Source organism: Schistocerca gregaria, chromosome 3 (assembly GCF_023897955.1).
Source record: "Schistocerca gregaria isolate iqSchGreg1 chromosome 3, iqSchGreg1.2, whole genome shotgun sequence".
Taxonomy (NCBI): Eukaryota; Metazoa; Arthropoda; class Insecta; order Orthoptera; family Acrididae; genus Schistocerca; species Schistocerca gregaria.
In genome coordinates, this window is record NC_064922.1 from 808,002,471 (window position 1) to 808,024,846 (window position 22,376).

Genomic DNA, 22,376 nt, shown 5'->3' on the forward strand with positions numbered 1-22,376 from the left:
ACTGTATCATCTGCATAAGCCAGGAGTTTTAATTCACTGTGTTCGAATCGGAGACCATTGTATAGATGTAAATTACTCTCCTGAACCACTTTCTCTAATTCAAGGTTGAATAGGACACATGAAAGAGCGTCTCCCTGTCGTAAGCCTGTTTTAATTGTAGAGGTGGAGGATATGGATCCTCTGAACTTCACTGCAGCCTGAGAGCCATCCATGCACAGTTGTGTCATCCTAATGATTTTACTAGGTATACTAAAGTCTGGTAGTGCATTGTAGAGGCTACTTCTGTGGATGTTGTCGTAGGCTCACTGGAAGTCAATGAAGAGACAGTGGATGTTTTTGTTAAATTCCCAGTATTTTTCAAAGATCTGTCGTGTTGTTGTTGTGGTCTTCAGTCCTGAAACTGGTTTGATGCAGCTCTCCATGCTACTCTATCCTGTGCAAGCTTCTTCATCTCCCAGTACCTACTGCAACCTACATCCTTCTGAATCTGCTTAGTGTAGTCATCTCTTGGTCTCCCTCTACGACTTTTACCCTCCACACTGCCCTCCAATACTAAATTGGTGATCCCTTGATGCCTCAGAACATGTCCTACCAACCGATCCCTTCTTCTGGTCAAGTTGTGCCACAAACTTCTCTTCTCCCCAATCCGATTCAATACTTCCTCATTAGTTATTTGATCTACCCATCTAATCTTCAGCATTCTTCTGTAGCACCACATTTCGAAAGCTTCTATTCTCTTCTTGTAGAGGCTATTTATCGTCCATGATTCACTTCCATACATCGATACTCTCCATACAAATACTTTCAGAAATGACTTCCTGACACTTAAATCTATACTCGATGTTAACAAACTTCTCTTCTTCAGAAACGCTTTCCTTGCCATTGCCAGTCTACATTTTATATCCTCTCTACTTCGACCATCATCAGTTATTTTGCTCCACAAATAGCAAAACTGCTTTACTAATTTAAGTGTCTCACTTCCTAATCTAATTCTCTCAGCATCACCCGACTGTATTCGACTACATTCCATTATCCTCGTTTTGCTTTTGTTGATGGTCCTCTTATATCCTCCTTTCAAGACACTATCCATTCCGTTCAACTGCTCTTCCAAGTCCTTTGCTGTCTCTGACAGAATTACGATGTCATCGGCGAACCTCAAAGTTTTTATTTCTTCTCCATGGACTTTAATACGTACTCCGAATTTTTCTTTTGTTTCCTTCACTGCTTGCTCAATATACAGATTGAATAACATCGGGGATAGACTACAGCCCTGTCTCACTCCCTTCCCAACCACTGCTTCCCTTTCATGTCCCTCGACTCTTATAACTGCCATTTGGTTTCTGTACAAATTGTAAATAGCCTTTCGCTCCCTGTATTTTACCCCTGCCACCTTCAGAATTTGAAAGAGAGTATTCCAGTCAACATTGTCAAAAGCTTTCTCTAAGTCTACAATTGCTAGAAACGTAGGTTTGCCTTTCCTTAATCTAGCTTCTAAGATAAGTCGTAGGGTCAGTATTGCCTCACGTGTTCCAACATTTCTACGGAATACAAACTGATCTTCCCCGAGTTCGGCATCTACTACTTTTTCCATTCGTCTGTAAAGAACTCGTGTTAGTATTTTGCAGCTGTGACTTATTAAACTGATAGTTTGGTAATTTTCACATCTGTCAACACCTGCTTTCTTTGGGATTGGAATTATTATATTCTTCTTGAAGTGTGAGGGTATTTCGCCTGTCTCATACATCTTGCTCACCAGATGGTAGAGTTTTGTCAGGACTGGCTCCCCCAAGGCCGTCAGTAGTTCCAATGGAATGTTGTCTACTCCAGGGGCCTTGTTTCGACTCAGGTCTTTAAGTCCTGTGTCAAACTCTTCACGCAGTATCGTATCTCCCATTTTATCTTCATCTACATCCTCTTCCATTTCCATAATATTGTCTTCAAGTACATCGCCCTTGTATAGACCCTCTATATACTCCTTCCACCTTCCTGCTTTCCCTTCTTTGGTTAGAACTGGGTTTCCATCTGAGCTCTTAATTTTCATACAAGTGGTTCTCTTTTCTCCAAAGGTCTCTTTAATTTTCCTGTAGGCAGTATCTATCTTACGCCTAGTGTGATAAGCCTCTACATCCTTACATTTGTCCTCTAGCCATCCCTGCTTAGCCATTTTGCACTTCCTGTCGATGTCATTTTTGAGACGTTTGTATTCCTTTTTGCCTGTTTCATTTACTGCATTTTTATATTTTCTCCTTTCATCAATTAAATTCAATATTTCTTCTGTTACCCATGGATTTCTACTAGCCCACGTCTTTTTACCTATTTGGTCCTCTGCTGCCTTCACTACTTCATGCCTCAAAGGTACCCATTCTTCTTCTATTGTATTTCTTTCCCCCATTCCTGTCAATTGCTCCCTTATGCTCTCCTTGAAACTCCGTACAACCTCTGGTTCTTTTAGTTTATCCAGGTTCTATCTCTTTAAATTCCCACCTTTTTGCAGTTTCTTCAGTTTTAATCTACAGGTCATAACCAACAGATTGTGGTCAGAGTCCACATCTGCCCCTGGAAATGTCTTACAATTTAAAATCTGGTTCCTAAATCTCTGTCGTACCATTATATAATCTATCTGAAACCTGTCAGTATCTCCAGGCTTCTTCCATGTATACAGCCTTCTTTTATGATTCTTGAACCAAGTTTTATCTATGATTAAGTTGTGCTCTGTGCAAAATTCTACCACACGGCTTCCTCTTTCATTTCTTTGCCCCATTCCATATTCACCAACTATGTTTCCTTCTCTCCCTTTTCCTACTACCGAATTCCAGTCACCCATGACTATTAAATTTTCGTCACCCTTCACTATCTGAGTAATTTCTTTTATTTGATCATACATTTCATCAATTTCTTCGTCATGTGCAGAGCTAGTTGGTATATAAACTTGTAAACAAATTATCAGTTGTGGAGCGGTTTGTTCGAAATCCAGCCTGGTAATCTTGAATAATGTTTTCTGCATGAGGTTTAAGTTTTTCCAGAATGGTTATTGACAGGATTTTGTATGTTATGTTCAGCAAACTGTTTCCTCTGTAATTTCCACATTCCATTCTGTTTCATTTCTTGTGTATGGGACAAGTTATTGCAGTTTTCCAATCTTCAAGCAGAGTTTCAGTTTTCCAGATCATTGTGATAAGGTTGTAAATTTCTTTGTGTAGTTTGCTTCCGCCCTCTTTTAACATCTCTGCTGATATCTGGTCCTCATCTGCTGCCTTGTTGTTTTTGAGCTGTTGAGTGGAGTGGATCACTTCCTGTTCTTTGATTCTACATTCGTCATTATTAATGCTGCCGCTCTCAGACATTGCGTAATTGAAGGCTATGTGCGGATCAGTGCAATTTAACAGTTCTGAGAAATACTCTTTACATCTTTCTAGGATACCATCCATCTCCATTAGCATATTTTGGTTTTTATCGTTTATGAATAGGTTTTCACTTTGGTAACCTTTCTTACTTTTCTTTGTATACTGAAACAACTCCTTTGAGTTTCCATTCCTTCTTTCCACTTCTATAGATTCCAGGACTCCAGTTAGACACTTCCTTCTCTCTGTTCATAGAACTCTTGCTGTTTCTCTTCTAACCGCATTGAACGTCTCTCTCCTGTCCTATATGCAACCATAACATCCTGGCTTCTTTCCTCCTTTCTACTGCTCTCTGACACTTTTCGTTGAACCATTTCCGTTTCTTCGTTTTCTTTTTCTTGACCAGTGTTTTTTCTTGCATCTGTTACTACAGTCTTCATTCTTTCCCAAGACTTCAACACTATTTTCCTCCTCAGCTTCTTGTAATGCTGTAAATCGGTTATTTATTTGAATCACATAGGCTTCTTTAACAGACAGTTCTTTCAGTCATTCGATGTCTAAATTAGGTTTTTGTGTGGCTTTTGGTTGTTGATTCCAAATCATCTTCATTTTCATCTTTCCTACCACTAGGAAATGATCTGAGCCAATTTCAGTTCCTCTATACATTCTGACATCTCTTATAAATTAAGTAAAACGTTGATCTGTCATAACATGGTCCATCTGATTTACTATTTTGCCATCTGCAGAGCGCCATGTATCTTTGTGTATATCTTTGTGAGGGAACATCATCGAGCAAATTCTCATATTCTTTGACAGTGCAAAGTTGTTCATTTTTAATCCATTTTCGATTGTGGTCGAGTGCTTGCTGTTTTCCTATTGTGGGGATGAACATATCCTCTTTACCTATTTTTCCATTGAACTCCCCTAAGATAATTCTCATATTTCTTGTTGGAACACTTTCGACTACTCTCTCTAATTATTCATAGTACTCATCTTTCTCATCCTCAGTTGAAACTTCAGTCAGTGCATGGACATTTAGAATGTTATATCGTCCCACTGGTGTCTGATTGTTATGTAAGACATTCTTTTGTTAATGGGATGAAATTCCTTAACCTGTTTAACAATCCTGTTCTTAACAGCATAAAAAATGAAACAATTATCCTCCGTGTGTGTGTCCCTACTCCAGGCCACCTAACTTCCTGTAGAGCTACAATATCTGTCTTATATATGTTTTTAGTTCAGATATCAAAGTCGCTGCTGCAGCAGTGTTTTATTTTGCATTTGTTACTTTATGGCAAACTTGTTAATTTAAGTGGTTTACAGGTCTGTTATCACAAGTATGAAGAATACCACATAAAATCTAATTACCACTGATATGAAAATGGGTTAGGAATTTACATCTTAAAAAATAATCCTTTCCATGTGAATGTATAACATGAATGTAAAATGACATGTTACACACCATTGTGATAAAAAATGATCTATGAAACATAAAAGAGGGCAAAGTGAGTCCTAAGATAAATTATAAAATTAGCAATGCTAAACTGAATAACGAAAAGTGATAGGTTACCATTCATTAACTGAGTCTAATTATATCTATATTAACAATCCATAAAACAACAGATTATGTAATGGTTACTGGTGTTATATGTAATGTATTTTCTATTATATTATTTAATAATTTTTTCATATGGATTCTGGCTGGCTATTGATGGTATGTATCAATCAATGCCAAATATTATGTGGCTGCTGAAAGATTAAGAAAGATATATCACTGGCAACCAACAACGTGCAATGGAGTTGTAGTGTTAAGAGTTCCCAATATTTGTGGTGTATCATTGTGAGTCACAATGCAGTGTAGTAATGGAAAAATATTATTCTGATAATTTCAAACAATGGAAAATCAAGGATGGAATATAACAATTGTGACATAGTGTGGCCTCAGTTGTCTGAGACGCAGTCATGTGTCTGTGAGTTGCGTTTGCATGTGTGCTTATGCGTGGGTTTTTTCGTCGAAATTAGGCAAAGGTCTTACTGGTGAAAAGCTATATTTGTGACAGTCTTTATGTTGTGCCAATCTGCAACTCAGCTTCTGTGCTATATTCTGATAATTTTATTGAGTACATAGAGTATGAGAGAACGAAGCTACAAAATGAAGATGCAAATGCATGGGATCTAAATATTGAGTGTCAAGTGTTTTAATGCTACCTCATCATGCACAGCGTATTGTGCCTTACTATGAAATTTGTTGTGGTGCTGGATGACAAACAAACAAATAAAAATACGCTTTTGTAATATAATCTTCATCAACCAACTCGTTAAGGAATAGCCACTGATTTTATGAAAATAATAAGGTCAACCTTTGGCTATGTAGGTGTGTGTACACATTCAGATAGGAAGTTACTAACAATTGCAACAAATTATTTGTATAGAGTTAACTTTGTACATGAGAACAGGCCACCCTTAATAAAAAAAACTTTAGATAAGTCATAAAGGTATTGCAATTGTTTGTATTATGTTTAAGAACCACTTACCTATTACACATTTATATCTGGTCATCATGAGATAAATCTTTAGTATGCCAAATCTTTGGTAAGGATCTGTTGCCAAAGTCTATGAACAACAGAACACAGACTTAACCACCTGGTAATCTATATAAGACCATAATTTGCCTCTAAAATGGCACTGTCACTTCATTAAATTTCAACTGATAAATGATGACTCAACAGAATTACTGATGGTAGTCGTACAACGTGTTTTTTTTTTTTTTACATTCATACAGCATCAACACCCATTTGAATCTGACTCATAGCTGTTTGGGGTATAAGGATGATGATGATGTGCATGTAGTAATGTGGTAGTTTGTGTGGAAATACTGTTGTGAAAAAACACTAAATTTAAATGTCAATTGGTTAATGTCCTATGAAATTATTACTAGTTTCACAGTTTTTGTAATTTATGGCAAACATTGTGTATTCTACTACTTAAACTGTAACCACATTCAGGCAAAAAAAAAAACAAATTTATTTGACAGAGAAACAGTAAACTGAACCATCAAATTTGTCCACATTTTGCTATGACCACCTTCTTGCGTGGTTTTCCGGTTCGATATCCAAACTCTTCTATCTGAAATAAAAGACAATTGCATTTATGTATTTGTGTACATGTTCCCTAGATCCATACAGCAATTATTTGTAATGTACTGGGCCATTTCAAAATTTTATTTGTATGTAGTAGATATCAGTACCTATAATATATGTCTGCAATTGAGTTTCACATACTATGCTATTACAATACCTTACAAGCGAATCAGTAAATAACACTGCACAGTAAAAACAAAGATACAGTAACAAAACAAACATTATATAACACTAAACAACCAGACAATAAATATAACTGTGCAGAAGTAAGATCGATATAGTAATGGGATACGTAAACCAACATTATCCTTAAATGATAATGGCCTTATGTACACAGTGTTTATGACAGGTCAAAAGTCTGAGCAGCTTAGTTGAAGAGGCTTTAATCATACAAAAATTGGAAAAAATGACAGTTTTGTAAGTGGTGGGCATGGCAAGACACTCTGAGGAACATCAGTAAATACTTTCCCTGAGAGCAACCTACAATATATCACTTGGAGCCCACTCATGATAGAAAATACATCAAGTGGCAACAAAACAGATCTGGCCTGTTTAAGGATGTCCATAATGAATGTGGTATTAGCGACCATGGGACAGTTGTAGTGACTATGATTACTGAAGTAAAGGGGCTGGATGTGATATGACATAAAAGAGCATAAAACACTTACCTCTGACCACAAGCATGTAGAACTGTGGCTCAAGTTTAAAAGAACAGTCGACTGTGTCCTGACACATGTGTATCTAGTAGAATAGTTCATTATGGGAGGGACATTCCACAGTACACAGTTGCTGTAAACAAATTTCTGAGGAAACAGTGGTTACTGCATAACAGATGTAAAACAAAGGATAGTGCTATAGATAGAGAGATTCTGAATGACGTGTGTTTGACTGTCATGTGGGCAATGTGTGAAACCTTCAGTGAATAGCAGAGCAGAATCTTATTGAAAGATTGATCAGGAAATCTAAAAATATTCTTGTCATATGTGAAAACTTCCAGTGGCTCCAAAGTTAGTACCTGGACACACAAGAAATAATTAATTCCATTTTCATTTATTTCTTTAATGAGGAAGATCAGGAAGTTTAGGCCGCACACTACAGCAAAGGTGAGTGATACAGATATTAGTGTCAGTGTCATTGAAAAACAACTAAAATTCCAAAAATTATACAAGGCTCAAAGAGCTGATGTAATCCCTTTCTGGTTCCATACTGTATTAGAAGCTAAGTTAGCTCCCTTTCTAACGACAAATACCACACATTCCCTGAATTACTGGAAAAAGCACACAAGTATAGTGATGGATCCTACATCATTCCAATTTAAGTGATAAAAATGTCAACTGATCCATTGTAATGAAGCTTTAAAACTTAAAATTGACGCTATTGACCTCTTATAATGGTAGTCAATGAACAATTCCTATACAGCTTCAACATTAAACTATAACCGACTACAGTACCTTTAACAGTGTGTTGATCCCTTTCAGTACTTTACCAATGACAACACTACTTCCATCAAGAGCATGCAACTCCCTGAAAGTGATGTTAAACAGTGAGGAAATTTTCGTTGGACTCACACCCGTCATTGAGAGAACACCTGCAATAAAAACCATTTGTATCATTGTTTATGTAGCTCTGTATGAGAAGGGAAATGATGTGAAAAACTATAAGGCTATGGAATGGTTCAATAATGCTTATCTCCAAGAGACAAAATTCCCAACTGCCTTTGACAAACATGAAAGAACTGTTAGTTTGTTCATCAAGATGGAGATGGATATATTCAAGAAGGTTAGAAAGAACGGCAGGTAGCTAAGACCCCAGAAACCTGTGCATACCCTCAACAAGTCCATAGTTACAGGTCAGGGGCTATGTATCAGCATCCCTCTCACCCTGGCGTCCGGAGTACCAATACCGCTTTTCTAACCTTCCTCAACGTTTGCCTTTTTCCTCCCCAATGGCGTAATGAGCAGTTCAGAATACTAGGATATATATTTCTACTTTTAAATGTGACGATAGCTGTTACTTAGAGTATCAGATATTGCAGGAAGGGGCTGTTGTCCAGATTATCTCCTCCCTGTTATTATATAACTTATACCTACAACAAAAACGTGATTTGAATTAAAAAAATATATTTCTTTCATAACTAAGATCTTATTTCTGATATTGGAAATTGATGGTTTCTTTAGTGGGACTAGTGTATTTGAACACTGAAGGCCATATTGTCAGTAGTAGAGCAATACTTAAGTCTCGAGTGGGTGTGCCTGTATATGAAGTGCAGCATCCACATGTAATGTTGTTGTGTACCATCCCACTGTCGTTTTAAAACTGTGAGCTCATACCTAATCCTTCATTATTGCTTCAGCTAACACAGTGCTACGTTCGCCATCATACATCCAAGTGAGCAGCAGTAATGTAAACAGTGAACCAGGTAAGAAATATTTACGATCCATGGAAGAAACTAATCCAGATACCGAGCTAGCAGCACAATCCCTCAATGTGGCAGTTATCTATGACGTAATTAGCAATCAAATAAGCGTTCTGCTGTGCTGTTTAATGCTTTGAGTGGGACGTTACTGTGGGATAACACTTGTATGTGGCGACAGAGTTATATAATGAAAGCTTAGTTTTTATTATTATTTGATAAAACTGTCATTTAGCTCATGTAATGGAAGTTTCTTTTATTGTCGTTTAATTCAACTAAGATTAAACTGTGACTTTGACCATACATGTTTACCTTGGTAACATAAAGATAGCTATTCTTCAAATGTGGATGAAGTGCGCCATGTGCTCGCTTGTGTTATAGACAACAGCCCGCCAGCTCAAGGGTTAAGATGTAATAAATCTCCATAAAATGAATTTATTCAGATGCTACCCACTGGCATGCTACTTGCAGATGATAGTAGTGTGTTATCAATTGTATCAAGCAATTGTTGCATACTCAAATATTTTCCTTATTTTTATCAAACAGTGGGAAATCTAGGACAGAATGTAACAATACCAGAGAAGGAAAGTTACTACTCACCATATAGTGGAGATGCTGAGTTGCGATAGGCAACTTACACGTGCGTTTGTGTGTGTGTGTGTGTGTGTGTGTGTGTGTGTGTGTGTGTGTGTGTGTGTGTGTTTGTCTACTGATGACAAGGGCCTTAATGGCCAAAGGCTATGATTGTGTGAGTCTTTTTATTGTGCCTATCGTGACTCAGCATCTCCGCTATATGGTGAGTAGCAACTTTCCTTCTCTGATATTGACTCCTATTTTTATAACGCTTTAAATACATATATTTACACGACGAGTCACATATTCCTGAATATGTTACAATATTGTGTGAACTGTATTCTGCTTAAGTTTATTTTTAGTTGGTTATAATGAATGTGTTGATTTTGAGAATGTAATTATTTTTACTATAAATATTCTTAATTAGAAAATATGGCTAACTGAATTTAATACTACAGTTCATAATTTATAAAAGTTAGTGAGATGATACACAAATTCAGGTATATGGACCTGCACCACTTGAAAGGCAAATATCCTAAGTTTCTAGTGATATACTTTGACTTACATGAAACTAATTAACTTATGAGATAATTGACATTGAAAATTCAAACATTCAGAACTCTTCATTTCCCATGTCACTAATCTATAAATTTAAACTTCTTTCCTGGCTCTGGTCAGTAAATACGTGGATTTTTTCAATGTTGGGGTGCTAAACTCACTGGTAAAATCCACTAAGTCAATTGTTTGCTATATATTCACATTTTATAGATATGTAGCAAAATCGAAAACAGTACAGATGAACACTGACATTTAAAACAAACAAGAAATACATATTCAGTGCTTTAGAACTCCATGCTATTTAATATGTATATATGGGAATGACGCTAAAAGGAGGTTAAACTAATTCACAATATATTTTCATCCTTAATATGTTTGGTATTCGAAAAATCTGGCAATGTTGCTTTTGTTTTCTGTTTCAGCACTCTCCCTAACAAGATCGCAGCAGTAGTCGCCCATGATAGAATTTAAGTGTCCTTTCCAGTCTTGGTGGAAGGGCTCACCCTGCTCATTGCTTATAGCTCCCAAATTTCCTGAAAAAAATCAAGGTGGGAACGTAAAAAGTGAATGTTAAGCGACATTTTACACTCCAGTTTCCTGTAGCAATCTAACAGAGCATTCACAATAAAAACGTAGTTATAATCTCATCTGTTGTCCAAAAAATATACTTCACTATTGCACTGAAAGTGGAACAAGCAGATAATTCGATATTTGTGAGTTTGATATTGAAAGTTGGATCTTTCTTCAATTTTGTTATATGTAGTACAACAAATATACCTTCTTTCAACTGAATGATGAAACTTTTCTTTCAGGTGACTGAAGGCCCAAACTCCTTTATCTACGGTTTGTGCAAAGTTCATCATCATGTCACATTTGAGACAAAGAAAAGGGAAAATAATTTTGTCAGGGTCATCTAGTGGAATGTTACTCACGTTTTTTCTTTCCATATAAATTTGATTTCCTTACAGGCCATTTATTGAGTTTATCATGGTTCTTGGTGTCATGGCAATCCCACAGGCACACAAAACAGCAATATTTCGCGAAACATACTGTAAACCTGTTGCCTGAAAGTTACAGATGGGCTTGGAAACTGTTCTTAAGCGAACACACTGAGTACTTTATTTCATGTCTGGTTTTCCTTGAATGTTAACAGTATTTGCGAGGCAGAAGTAACAGGCTCAGAGATGGTATTTCAGCTCACAGCACATCTTCAGAACAGTGAATGGCATGGTTCAGCATTTTCCTTTCAACCATTCAGTTGAGGTAGAAGTACAGGTTATGCTCGTAATATGAGGTGCAAAATTGTTATTCAGTGTATGCATGTTGTAGTTTATGTGATTTAATACAACTTGCATTAAGCCTTATGAAAAAGCCGGTGTCTGGTTATATGAGGTGCGACAATAAAGTAATGAGACTGATTTTCTTTGCAAAATGTGGCAACCCTGCAGGCTTGTGTAGGCAAGTTGCTTCTAGTCTAAGCGGCACATCGATACAACTACTCAGTCGTGACTTGTACTGTAATAAGTTAACACATACTTGTGTCTCTCGTCACGGAAATGGAACTGCATAATACTGCGCAATGGTATGCCATTTATTTTTGTGTTAAATTGGGTGAAAACGCGACAACAACTTATAGTAAGTTTCAAAAGGCTTTTAGAGATGAGACTATGTCAAGAGCTCAAGTTTTTTGATGGCATAAAATGCTTAGTGAAGGCAGAACGAATGTTGAAGATGAAGACTGCAGTGGACGACCATCAACCTCACAGACAGATGTCAACTTGGACAGGGTGTATCGTCTCGTAAGATCTGATCGAAGATTCTCCATGAAAATGATTGCAGAAGAACTGAACATCGATCGAGATGCAGTTTGTCTAATAACAACTGAAGATATTGGTAGGAGAAAGATTTGTGCAAAAGTGGTCCCCATAAATCTCACACCACAACAGCGAGAAACACAGAAAAATGTGGCATGTGATTTGTTAGAGCAAACGGGTATCAATCCAGAATTGTTTAGCCGTGTTATCACATTTGATGAAAACTGGCTTTTTCAGTATGATCCAGAGACAAAACGTCAAAGTTCGCAATGGTGCTCAGAGGGATCACGTAGACAAAAAAAAAGGTTGCATGTCGAAGTCAAAAATGAATGCATGCTTGTGTGCTTCTTTGATTCCAAGGGAATTGTTCATAAAGAGTGGGTGCCTCCTGGACAAACAGTTAACCAATATTACTACAAAACATCTTTTGTCCCACCTGTCACAACTTAAAGCATCACTTCATTCTTCATCAGGTAGTCTCTGGAAGGATGCATTCTCCTTGTTACCAAGTGTTTAATCAGAGCACAATGAAGTTTTGCGGAAAAAAGATCTAGCAAATAATTGATGCTGACAAGTAATGTTATTATTTCTTTATGAGTCTGATACAGTATGCTTCTGAAGGCACACAGCCACGTGAATTTAAATAGAAAATAAGTATTTACTTCAAAAAACATTATACACTCCTGGAAATGGAAAAAAGAACACATTGACACCGGTGTGTCAGACCCACCATACTTGCTCCGGACACTGCGAGAGGGCTGTACAAGCAATGATCACACTCACGGCACAGCGGACACACCAGGAACCGCGGTGTTGGCCGTCGAATGGCGCTAGCTGCGCAGCATTTGTGCACCACCACCGTCAGTGTCAGCCAGTTTGCCGTGGCATACGGAGCTCCATCGCAGTCTTTAACACTGATAGCATGCCGCGACGGCGTGGACGTGAACCGTATGTGCAGTTGACAGACTTTGAGCGAGGGCGTATAGTGGGCATGCGGGAGGCCGGGTGGACGTATTGCCGAATTGCTCAACACGTGGGGCGTGAGGTCTCCACAGTACATCGATGTTGTCGCCAGTGGTCGGCGGAAGGTGCACGTGCCAGTCGACCTGGGACCGGACCACAGCGACGCACGGATGCACGCCAAGACCGTAGGATCCTATGCAGTGCCGTAGGGGACTCCACCGCCACTTCCCAGCAAATTAGGGACACTGTTGCTCCTTGGGTATCGGTGAGGACCATTCGCAACCGTCTCCATGAAGCTGGGCTACGGTCCCGCACACCGTTAGGCCGTCTTTCGCTCACGCCCCAACATCGTACAGCCCGCCTCCAGTGGTGTCGCGACAGGCGTGAATGGAGGGACGAATGGAGACGTGTCGTCTTCAGCGATGAGAGTCGTTTCTGCCTTGGTGCCAATGATGGTCGTATGCGTGTTTGGCGCCGTGCAGGTGAGCGCCACAATCAGGACTGCATACGACCGAGGCACACAGGGCCAACACCCGGCATCATGGTGTGGGGAGCGATCTCCTACACTGGCCGTACACCTCTGGTGATCGTCGAGGGGACACTGAATAGTGCACGGTACATCCAAACCGTCATCGAACCCATCGTTCTACCATTCCTAGACCGGCAAGGGAACTTGCTGTTCCAACAGGACAATGCACGTCCGCATGTAACCCGTGCCACCCAACGTGCTCTAGAAGGTGTAAGTCAACTACCCTGGCCAGCAAGATCTCCGGATCTGTCCCCCATTGGGCATGTTTGGGACTGGATGAAGCGTCGTCTCACGCGGTCTGCACATCCAACACGAACGCTGGTCCAACTGAGGTGCCAGGTGGAAATTACATGGCAAGCCGTTCTACAGGACTACATCCAGCATCTCTACGATCGTCTCCATGGGAGAATAGCAGCCTGCATTGCTGCGAAAGGTGGATATACACTGTACTAGTGCCGACATTGTGCATGCTCTGTTGCCTGTGTCTATGTGCCTGTGGTTCTGTCAGTGTGATCATGTGATGTATCTGACCCCAGGAATGTGTCAATAAAGTTTCCCCTTCCTGGGACAATGAATTCATGGTGTTCTTATTTCAATTTCCAGGAGTGGACATTCGGTGTGTAATAGTGATAATAGTTCACAAAGTAGTAGAATGGGATGAAACTTAATGAAAACGGCAGTTCCAACCATTTAGATATATAGGATATGACAGGGCGAAGTTGAAGGGAAGTCATACACATTTAAAAGCACACATTGTGCTGACGAAATTCATTCACCTGAAGTGCAATTAACATGAAATAGCAGTAATATATCATGATATTTAATCATCAACTGAAAAACATGTCAAAACCCATTTAAACAAGTGTGTAAACTAGTATTTACAAAATTTGTACATATCAAGCTGTTAGAGATTATTATTCAAGAAGATATGTTAGCAACAATAGTAAAACTGTATTTACAAAATTATAAACAGGAATAATTGGAACATTATTGTACAAAGATATTTTATGTATTTGGACTTAATGATCATTATATTTTGGCATGTTAACTAATTAATTAATATTATAGGAAATCATAGAATCAAATTCTGTAGCCCGTATAGCAAACCTATCAAATTTTAACTGCAAACTGTTTGGAACAATTTACATGGTAAATTCATTATTGTTAAAAGGTAGAAGAAAAAGCCATGAACTAGATTTCCCACCTTATCCGGAGCCATTGGTCTCTTGATGCTGCATTCTTCTGAACTCTACTGGTATCAAACGTAAATAGTATTTTAGGCTCCTACCACTCTGTAGTAGGGTAGAAAATCGGCTACTGCATTTGTTACTTGTCATTTCGCCATTATATATATGGAATTCTCTTTTACTTTATGCTACATTTTTCGTTATTTCTCCTAGTTATTGCCAGGTAAGGCTAAAAGCTATATGTGTTCTTGTATAGTAAGGTTTAAGTTTAATGTTTATAGAGAAACCGTTTCATTAAGTGTTGGTTAGCAATTTATTTGGTTAGCAAATAGTAGACTATAGTCATCTAAAGTAGACCATCTTTATCTGAATGAACCAGACCCCTTACTTTTTCATGTTTAAAGTTTGCCTGTTTTAGTACAAACTCGTAATCTCTTGTAATTCTAATGTAGATGCAGAAAGGCTATTGAGGGAAGGATGTCAAAGAATGTGGAGTCTTTGTAAAATAAATAAAGCCATAAGTGCAGCTCATAAAAAGAAGATGGGTAGGAAGAAGGCCAGTTAACAGTTTAGTGGTCCAAAAACAACACTTATGAATTTGCTCAAGATGAGGAAGCACTAAAAACAAAAAAAAGGAGACCAACGATTTTGGGTAAAATTACTGAAGAAGAGCTCTTTTAGTACTGTCTTAGTTTGGGCTTACTTATAATGACATCGAAAAATGGCCATACAACATTGAAGAGAAATAACACGAAATTGGTCACAAAAAGTGGTTAGTCTTTTTCTTAAATGCTGCAACACCAAACTGTCAGAAAGAAAGCCTACAGGAACAGCATACAGCTGGGTTCAGCAAAGAATTCTGTAACCTTCTAAAGATGTTATATTATGCCTACTTTGAAACTTGATTTTATTTTCTCTGATTTAATGTATTTTTCAATTTCCTTTAGTGTTGTTTTGAAGGTTTTGATGGGGGTTCCAACTTTTTTGGGATACACTGAATGTACGAGTTTTGAAAACAATTTTTTCATAATAAGTTTAAATTATATTTTCTATGAGTAAAATCTGCTTAACATTATAAAGTAAGTACTACATTCTCTTAAAACACAATGGTTTTCTGTTTTTTTTAATAAATCAAAAACAAAATGAGAATGAAGTAATTAATAACGATTTAGTTTTGAATGATGAAAAGGAACAGTAGGGGTGGCCATGGCAGGTCATTACATCATTTTTAGGCATAAACCTGTCTCAGTTTGGGGTGCAATAAGAGTTTTCATTGTTTTACTGTTTTGGCTCCATTATTAGATTTGGTTAAATTGACATGCAGCAGAAGAGCTCAGGCTTTCAATATAGGTGGAGGTGAAGAAGAGTTACACACTTCAGTGAAGGTCAATGATAATCAGGAAATTAAGTAGCTGAACTGCAGTCAAAAAAACTGGTTACATTTTGGTATGCTGGACTGATCTGGGATATGCCAAAGGTATCAGGACTGTCTTATTAATTATTTCTAAGTTTCAGGTACCAATGCAAAACAAAAACGAAATTCCAAATTAAAGAACTCAAAATTGAAGATAGGAATGGCACTGAAAACAATGTAGACAGAAAGTGAAATAAACAGATGGGTAAGGAAATTGATGAACCAGATAAATGTAAATAACTGTGTGGGACATCGTCATCATCAAAAACGCATAAATACCTAGAATTGGATTTTTCTTTATACTATACTGCAAGACAGTGTTGTAGGCTATGCGAAGAACTTTTTGCTAGGATCAAACAGTGTTTCAACAATAAGTAAAAGTCGTAAATCAGGGTGAAGTAATCAATAACCATTTAGTTTCAAATGACAATATAGAACTTGAAGATAGTTATAGAGCAGCAGAAATAGTTTTAAACAATAATAATGAACAATTTTATAATGTGTAAAACTGACAGGCAGTAGAAAGAAATAAGAGAAATAGCTTTAATCTGAGTGAATTTGGTGGTAATCAGAATGGGAAATGAAATCAAAACAACGATAACGTATAGAATTATGGAAGAAGACAGGGAGGAAATTGTGGAATTAATAATAATTAGGGAAGTCAAATATTTCATTTATCCCCCTTGCATGGCTTGGTAGAGACTCTCACATAATTTTGGATGCAATCTTCAGTGGGGGGGGGGGGGATCTTGCACCATAAGACTGCTTATTATGAATATATCATATCAACATGACAATATGACACCCCACGATACACATTGTAAACATTACTAATAGACTACTTTCAGTGTCATTTGTGAATATACATATTTGCTACATTAATGTTTATAACAATCTGTGCTTAAGAAACTTGAAATTGAGCAAGTAATGTAACTGGGGAATTAATCAATGATGATGTCACATGGTTTTTGTTAGAACATAAATGTTACTGATATTTAATCCTGTAACATTTAAAATGGAAATAGCATGTGGTCATTGAAAGCATATTCAATAAATATTGTCAGTTATTGTTAGCATGGACAATGGGAAGCTGAAAATAGGCTGTTTAATCACTCTAGATATGAAAATAGGGCGAATGATCCCGCAAATTAGGGGTATCCCACTGGGACCTTGCCACTTTGGGGTGAAGAGAAACAGAAGAAATCATGTTAACTATTGCAAGAGGAATTGTATGAGAAGAACTTTTAAAAAGCAAAACAACAACATGAGTAGATATGAAATGGATTATATTTTGATAGGACTGGGAGGCTATGAATATTCGAGGGTGATTCAAATGAAATCCTAAAAGTACTATAACATTTTTAATATTAAGAAGGAACAAAAAGCTTACAAGTCATTTTTCAACATAGTCTCCCTGATGTTGAATGCATGTATTCCACTGTTTCAGAACTGCATAGATACCATGATGAAAGGATTCTTTTGGTCGTATGTGTAGCCAGTTGTGCACCATAGTTTCCTCCTCTTCATAACTTCTGAAATGCCTGTCTCCCATTAAGTAACCAACCAGATGAGAGTCACTAGGAGCGAGGTCTGGTGAATAAGTAGAATGTACCAGATATTCAAATTCATTTTCCTGAATAGTCTCAACTGCATTATGGATCATATTTGTGTGGGCATTGTTACGTTGCAACAGTGCTCCTGCAGTTAAAAGTCCTCATCATTAATTTCTGATTGCAGGGGAAAGTTGATTTTTCGGCATGTCTGAATAAGAAGCTCTGGTTACTATCGTTCCCCTATCCATGTAATGCTCGAAAATTACTCCATTTGCATCACAGAAGAGAATGAGTATGGCTTTTCCAGCAGGTGATTGAGTGTGGAATTTTTTTGGTTATGCTGATAAGCTGTGGCACCATTACTTGCTTGACCTTTTCGTTTCCGGTTGATGATAGTGGGCCCAAATCTCATCGTCTGTAGCAGTTTTTCCCAGAAATGCCTCACTTTCGACGAGGAAACAATGCAAACGCTCTTTGCAGGCATCGATGTGATTGTCTTTTAGTTTGGCAGTCAACTGACGTGCCACCCATCTTGCAGACACCTTTTTGAAGTGCAATTCATTGTGGGCAATATTCTGCACTCAACTCATACTAATATTAAAACTTATGGCTATTTCGTTCAAAGTTACACGTCTATTCTCCTTTACAAGCCCCTCCACTAACGCAATGTTCTCGTCCATCAGTACACGCTGAGCCTGCCCTGGTCTGGGGGCATTCTCCACAGAAGTTACACCTTTTAAAGTTCCTACGCCGTTTGTACACTTGCTGCAACGACAAACACGAATCACCATACGGCGCTGTCATCCTGTGATGAATTTCGGTTGGTTTGACGCCTTCACTACACAAATAATGCAACACATATCGCTGCTCCATTGCGGTGCATGTTGACATCGAGGTGGCCATCCAGTTGTGGACGCTACTGCCTTCTCCTGCGTAGTAGCATCGCTCTGATACCTGTCGGTCAATTTCTGAACCTCAAGCGACACTGCTGCCATCTACATCATCAGTCACAACCTATCGAACTTTTATAGAACTTTTAAGATTTTATTTGAATGGCCCTCGTAGGTATGTGTGAATAAATCAGAGCCAGAAAATATATCCAGATGCAGAATCTTTAATAAATCTTTACAGTGTATCAAGCAATGAAACTTTAGCTGGAGAGGAGAAAAATGATGCTGATTTTAATGAATTTGGATTAAGAAAGTTGATGAATGGGGTTGTAGCAGATGTAGATGGAGAATTGCCTTTTTCTAATGTTGATACTAATGGACTTGACAATCACGTGCCGAGTGGTTCAGAAATTAAATTAGACATAGGTAAAAAGAAGAATATAGCATGTGTCTAAGATGATTATGATGATATTAGTAAGATGTAACTATTACTATTATCCATTGCACAATGATTGACACCTGACTTTGAGCTCATATTCTGGTTACGTCACATGACGAACATCGATGAATTGTACCTAGCCGGAATCGTTGAAATGTCTACTTTTATTTAGTGTAAGGATATTACATTTCCGTTGAAATGAGGGAAACATTTGCGGTAATATTCACGAGAGGGCGTGCTTTTCGAACAGTTTTTGGCGCATCTCAATATTCAGGAATCACTGAAGCCACGACGTATCAAAGACAAAAATTTCCTTTGCACAGTTTAAAGACACAACGTTTTTATATTTGCAGTTGGATTTTCGTTATTTTATGATTAGACCGTTCGTCGTTATACTTTCAAACGCAAGAGACTGTGGTTGAGCTTTCTGTTGTAGCCACTGCGGTGGAGAAAGTATGGGTGTAAGGCTTGAACTTTCGTTGCTTACATTGCATGCCATTACTTATGGATACTTCTCGTGTTTGTCACTTAAGACTTTGTAAGCAATTGCATTAGTAGCTACAGTGCTGTAAATGCGATGCTCTGGTGGAGCATAGTTCTCATACGCACGTGCTCCCATTGTTGTAATGCGCGATATGTGCTGCTCACCGGCAATAATAGGAACTTTGGAATTGCATTTGAAAACAGAACTGCCGCATTCAATTGTTCAGTTGTTGCTAGTAGGGAGCAGTAATGTAGTAAATTGCAAGTGAACGCTCGATATTCAAGGAGCTCTCAATAAATGAACAATGAAATGTGTTTTACACTTTAACAGCAAATGAAATAAATTACCTCAAATAAATTTTGATGGGAAGAGTGATTCATGTAATAAAACATACCTTAATCACTTTTACTACTCGGTGAGGTCTTGCTGAAGCTACTGCTGCATTTGTCTGCTTGGATCACAAACGGTTCTATTGTTGAGCCAAGAGAGCGGACTCTTCATGCGTAACTGTTCTCAAGTTTGTGTACGTGATACAATGAATTCCTCCAGACATTCCGGGTATCCCTTTACAAGGCGGAGTGGCACAACTGTAAAGCATCGTTAATCTCAAAATTCTTCTTCCCCTTCGCTATCTTATCTTGACAAATGTCCATGTACGTCCAATGGCGGTGAATTCGCAGTGAACCACATGCAGCCACAGAAGTTTAATTTCTTTTTCCACTGAGCGCACCCTTTGCAGAAGGTACTCTTGTGCCCTGAAGTGCGGTCGCGCATCTTCTAGTAGGCCAGCTTCAGTAAACTCTTCAAATGACGTGACATCAGACGGAAGCTCTTCATTATTTCTTTCCATTTGTTCACATCCAGTGTTTTACAAGTGTCTTATTTCCCACAAGAACTCGTCTCTTCTTCCTGCTACGGGTTTTTTTGTTGACCTTCCTGTATCTGAAGCCTAACTTCTTAATAGCACGCCAAAGGGCTGTTTCACTCATATCAGGGAAGTCTTCAACTTTCCCAGTATAACTGCTACTATTCGAAGCTGTTTTTCTAGATAAATGTGGATTTTCCTTCTTATGACTCCCTGTGTAAACCCGCTCAATGCAAACTTCTGTCATCTGCTGGAACTCTAAAAGACATGAAATATGCTCTCGAAATTCACTTCGCTGTACCTTCAGTGCCGACTGAGATGTCGCACAGTACGGAGGGGGTGTCAGCGCGCGCGCGAGAAGCGAGCGAGCACGTGTCGGCCGGCCGCGGTCCGTTGGGGCTTGCCCCGGCGGCCGCCCCGCCATCAGCCGATGCACTTATGACGACCAGACCCGCAGTGGGGGGAAGTAATAGTACCCTTACTGCGGAGCAGACTCAGGATGCCGCTATGGATCTTGGATATGACATCGACGCGGACAACGCCGTGGACGAGCGTATTGCGCGTCATCGCGAAGAGGAGCGGGACAGAAGATCTCGTGGACGCCCTTCTGAGAAGCTGTTTGCCAGGGACGAACCACGCACCGACGGATTCACGCAGCCTCCTGCTAAGAAACAAGCGAGGCCTAAGCCACTCATTGTTGCCCGTGAGCTCGAAGTCTCGAACCGTTATCAACCGTTGCAAGGAAAGGGTGCAACACTAAATGAGGCTATCGCTTCCCTGGCGGGTTGCCAGCACGACCGCGCTGAACAGCAGCGTCTTCAAGAGTTGGAACAACGCCACGAAGACATCGCTGATGAACAAATCGCAGCAGCCCAACCGCAGCCTACTGCAGCATCCAAAAAAGTGCCGCCGATCGTCCTACAATTTAAGCAGGACTACAAGAAACTGAGAAACTGGCTCAGAGAAAACTGCAAACAGTCCTTTGCAGTAAAGCAGATCGGCAAAGACCTCCTAAAGCTCAACTTGTCATCCACGGAGGATTACATTATGGTTATGGATACACTAGGGAAACAAGGTATCCCGAATCATACCTTCCAGACGGATAGGCCGCCAACCATCAAGGCTCTTATAAAGGGTATACCTAAAAGGCTATCTCACGACGATGTAAAAGAAGAACTTGAGGAAATGGGGTATATTGCCACCAAGGTTGACTACCACCATATGCCTGGAACAAACCACAAACCAACTCACAGGCCACCGGGTCGTCATCTTGCAGGACAATCCACAACATCGTGAGATCTTCAATGTTACAAGATTTTACCACCTCTCAGTGACAATTGAGAAATTACGTAAAACACGGGGCACCATCCAGTGCTTCCGTTGTCAGGGCTTCGGTCATGTCGCTCGTTTATGCACAATGCCACCAGTGTGCGTGAAATGTGGGGGTGCACATGACAGCCGCACATGCACGCTCGAAGAAGGAAAATCACCTACTTGTGGGCTCTGTGGGGGCCCTCACACGGCCAACTTCCGGTCCTGCCCCAAGCACAAGGAGGACAGCCGGAAACGACGAGGACTCCCGCCGCTTCGGGCTGCGTCCGCGGTACCGAATCGACGTCCACCACCACCGCCACCTCCAGCAGACGGACGCACCTGGCCTTCGTTAGGCGCCCGTAACACGGCCCAGGCGCGAATCACAATGGCCTACGCTGCAGCAACCTCGCAACAGTCGGAAGCTGCCCCTTCTGTACCGGCAGCACACCCTGCCGGCCAACCGAGACAACCTGCATCCCAGAGACCTCGACAGCAGCCCCACACGGCTCCGCAGAACGACGCCGACCTCATCAAATTACTCACCACCATCGTCACCACCCTAGCTGACGTCACAAAGCAGCTGACGCAGCTGCCCACAACCATCGCCGCTGCAGTCGACTCGGCGGTCACAAGAGCCGTCAGGGCAGCCATCGAAGCTACTGCCACACCACACCATGGCTAGAGCACCTCGACTGAACGAGCTACGCATTGTTGCTTACAATGCCAACAACCTCACACAAGACGTCGCTGAACTACAACAGTTCCTCTACGACCAAAACATCGACATCTTCCTCGTCAACGAGATATTTCTGAAGACAGGCATTCGCAGCAACATCGCAAACTATCGCTGCTATAGGACGGACCGACAGACACATGGAGGGGGCACTGCCATTTTCATT

The 22,376-nt window shown here is 39.6% G+C and overlaps 1 protein-coding gene across 2 annotated transcripts in view; it reads right to left on the minus strand.

Annotated features, from left to right (window-relative positions):
- Positions 1–6,308: 6,308 nt before the first annotated feature.
- LOC126354376 (peptidyl-prolyl cis-trans isomerase A-like) overlaps positions 6,309–22,376 on the minus strand; it is a 102,631-nt gene continuing 86,563 nt past the window's right edge. For both annotated transcript variants that reach the window (XM_050003972.1, XM_050003974.1), the window contains exons 6-7: positions 7,933–8,069; positions 6,309–6,467 (exon numbers count right to left, since the gene is read on the minus strand). In XM_050003972.1, coding sequence (XP_049859929.1) covers positions 6,396–6,467; positions 7,933–8,069 — 209 coding nt within the window. In that variant the 3' untranslated portion in view covers positions 6,309–6,395. The remainder of the gene's footprint in view (positions 6,468–7,932; positions 8,070–22,376) is intronic.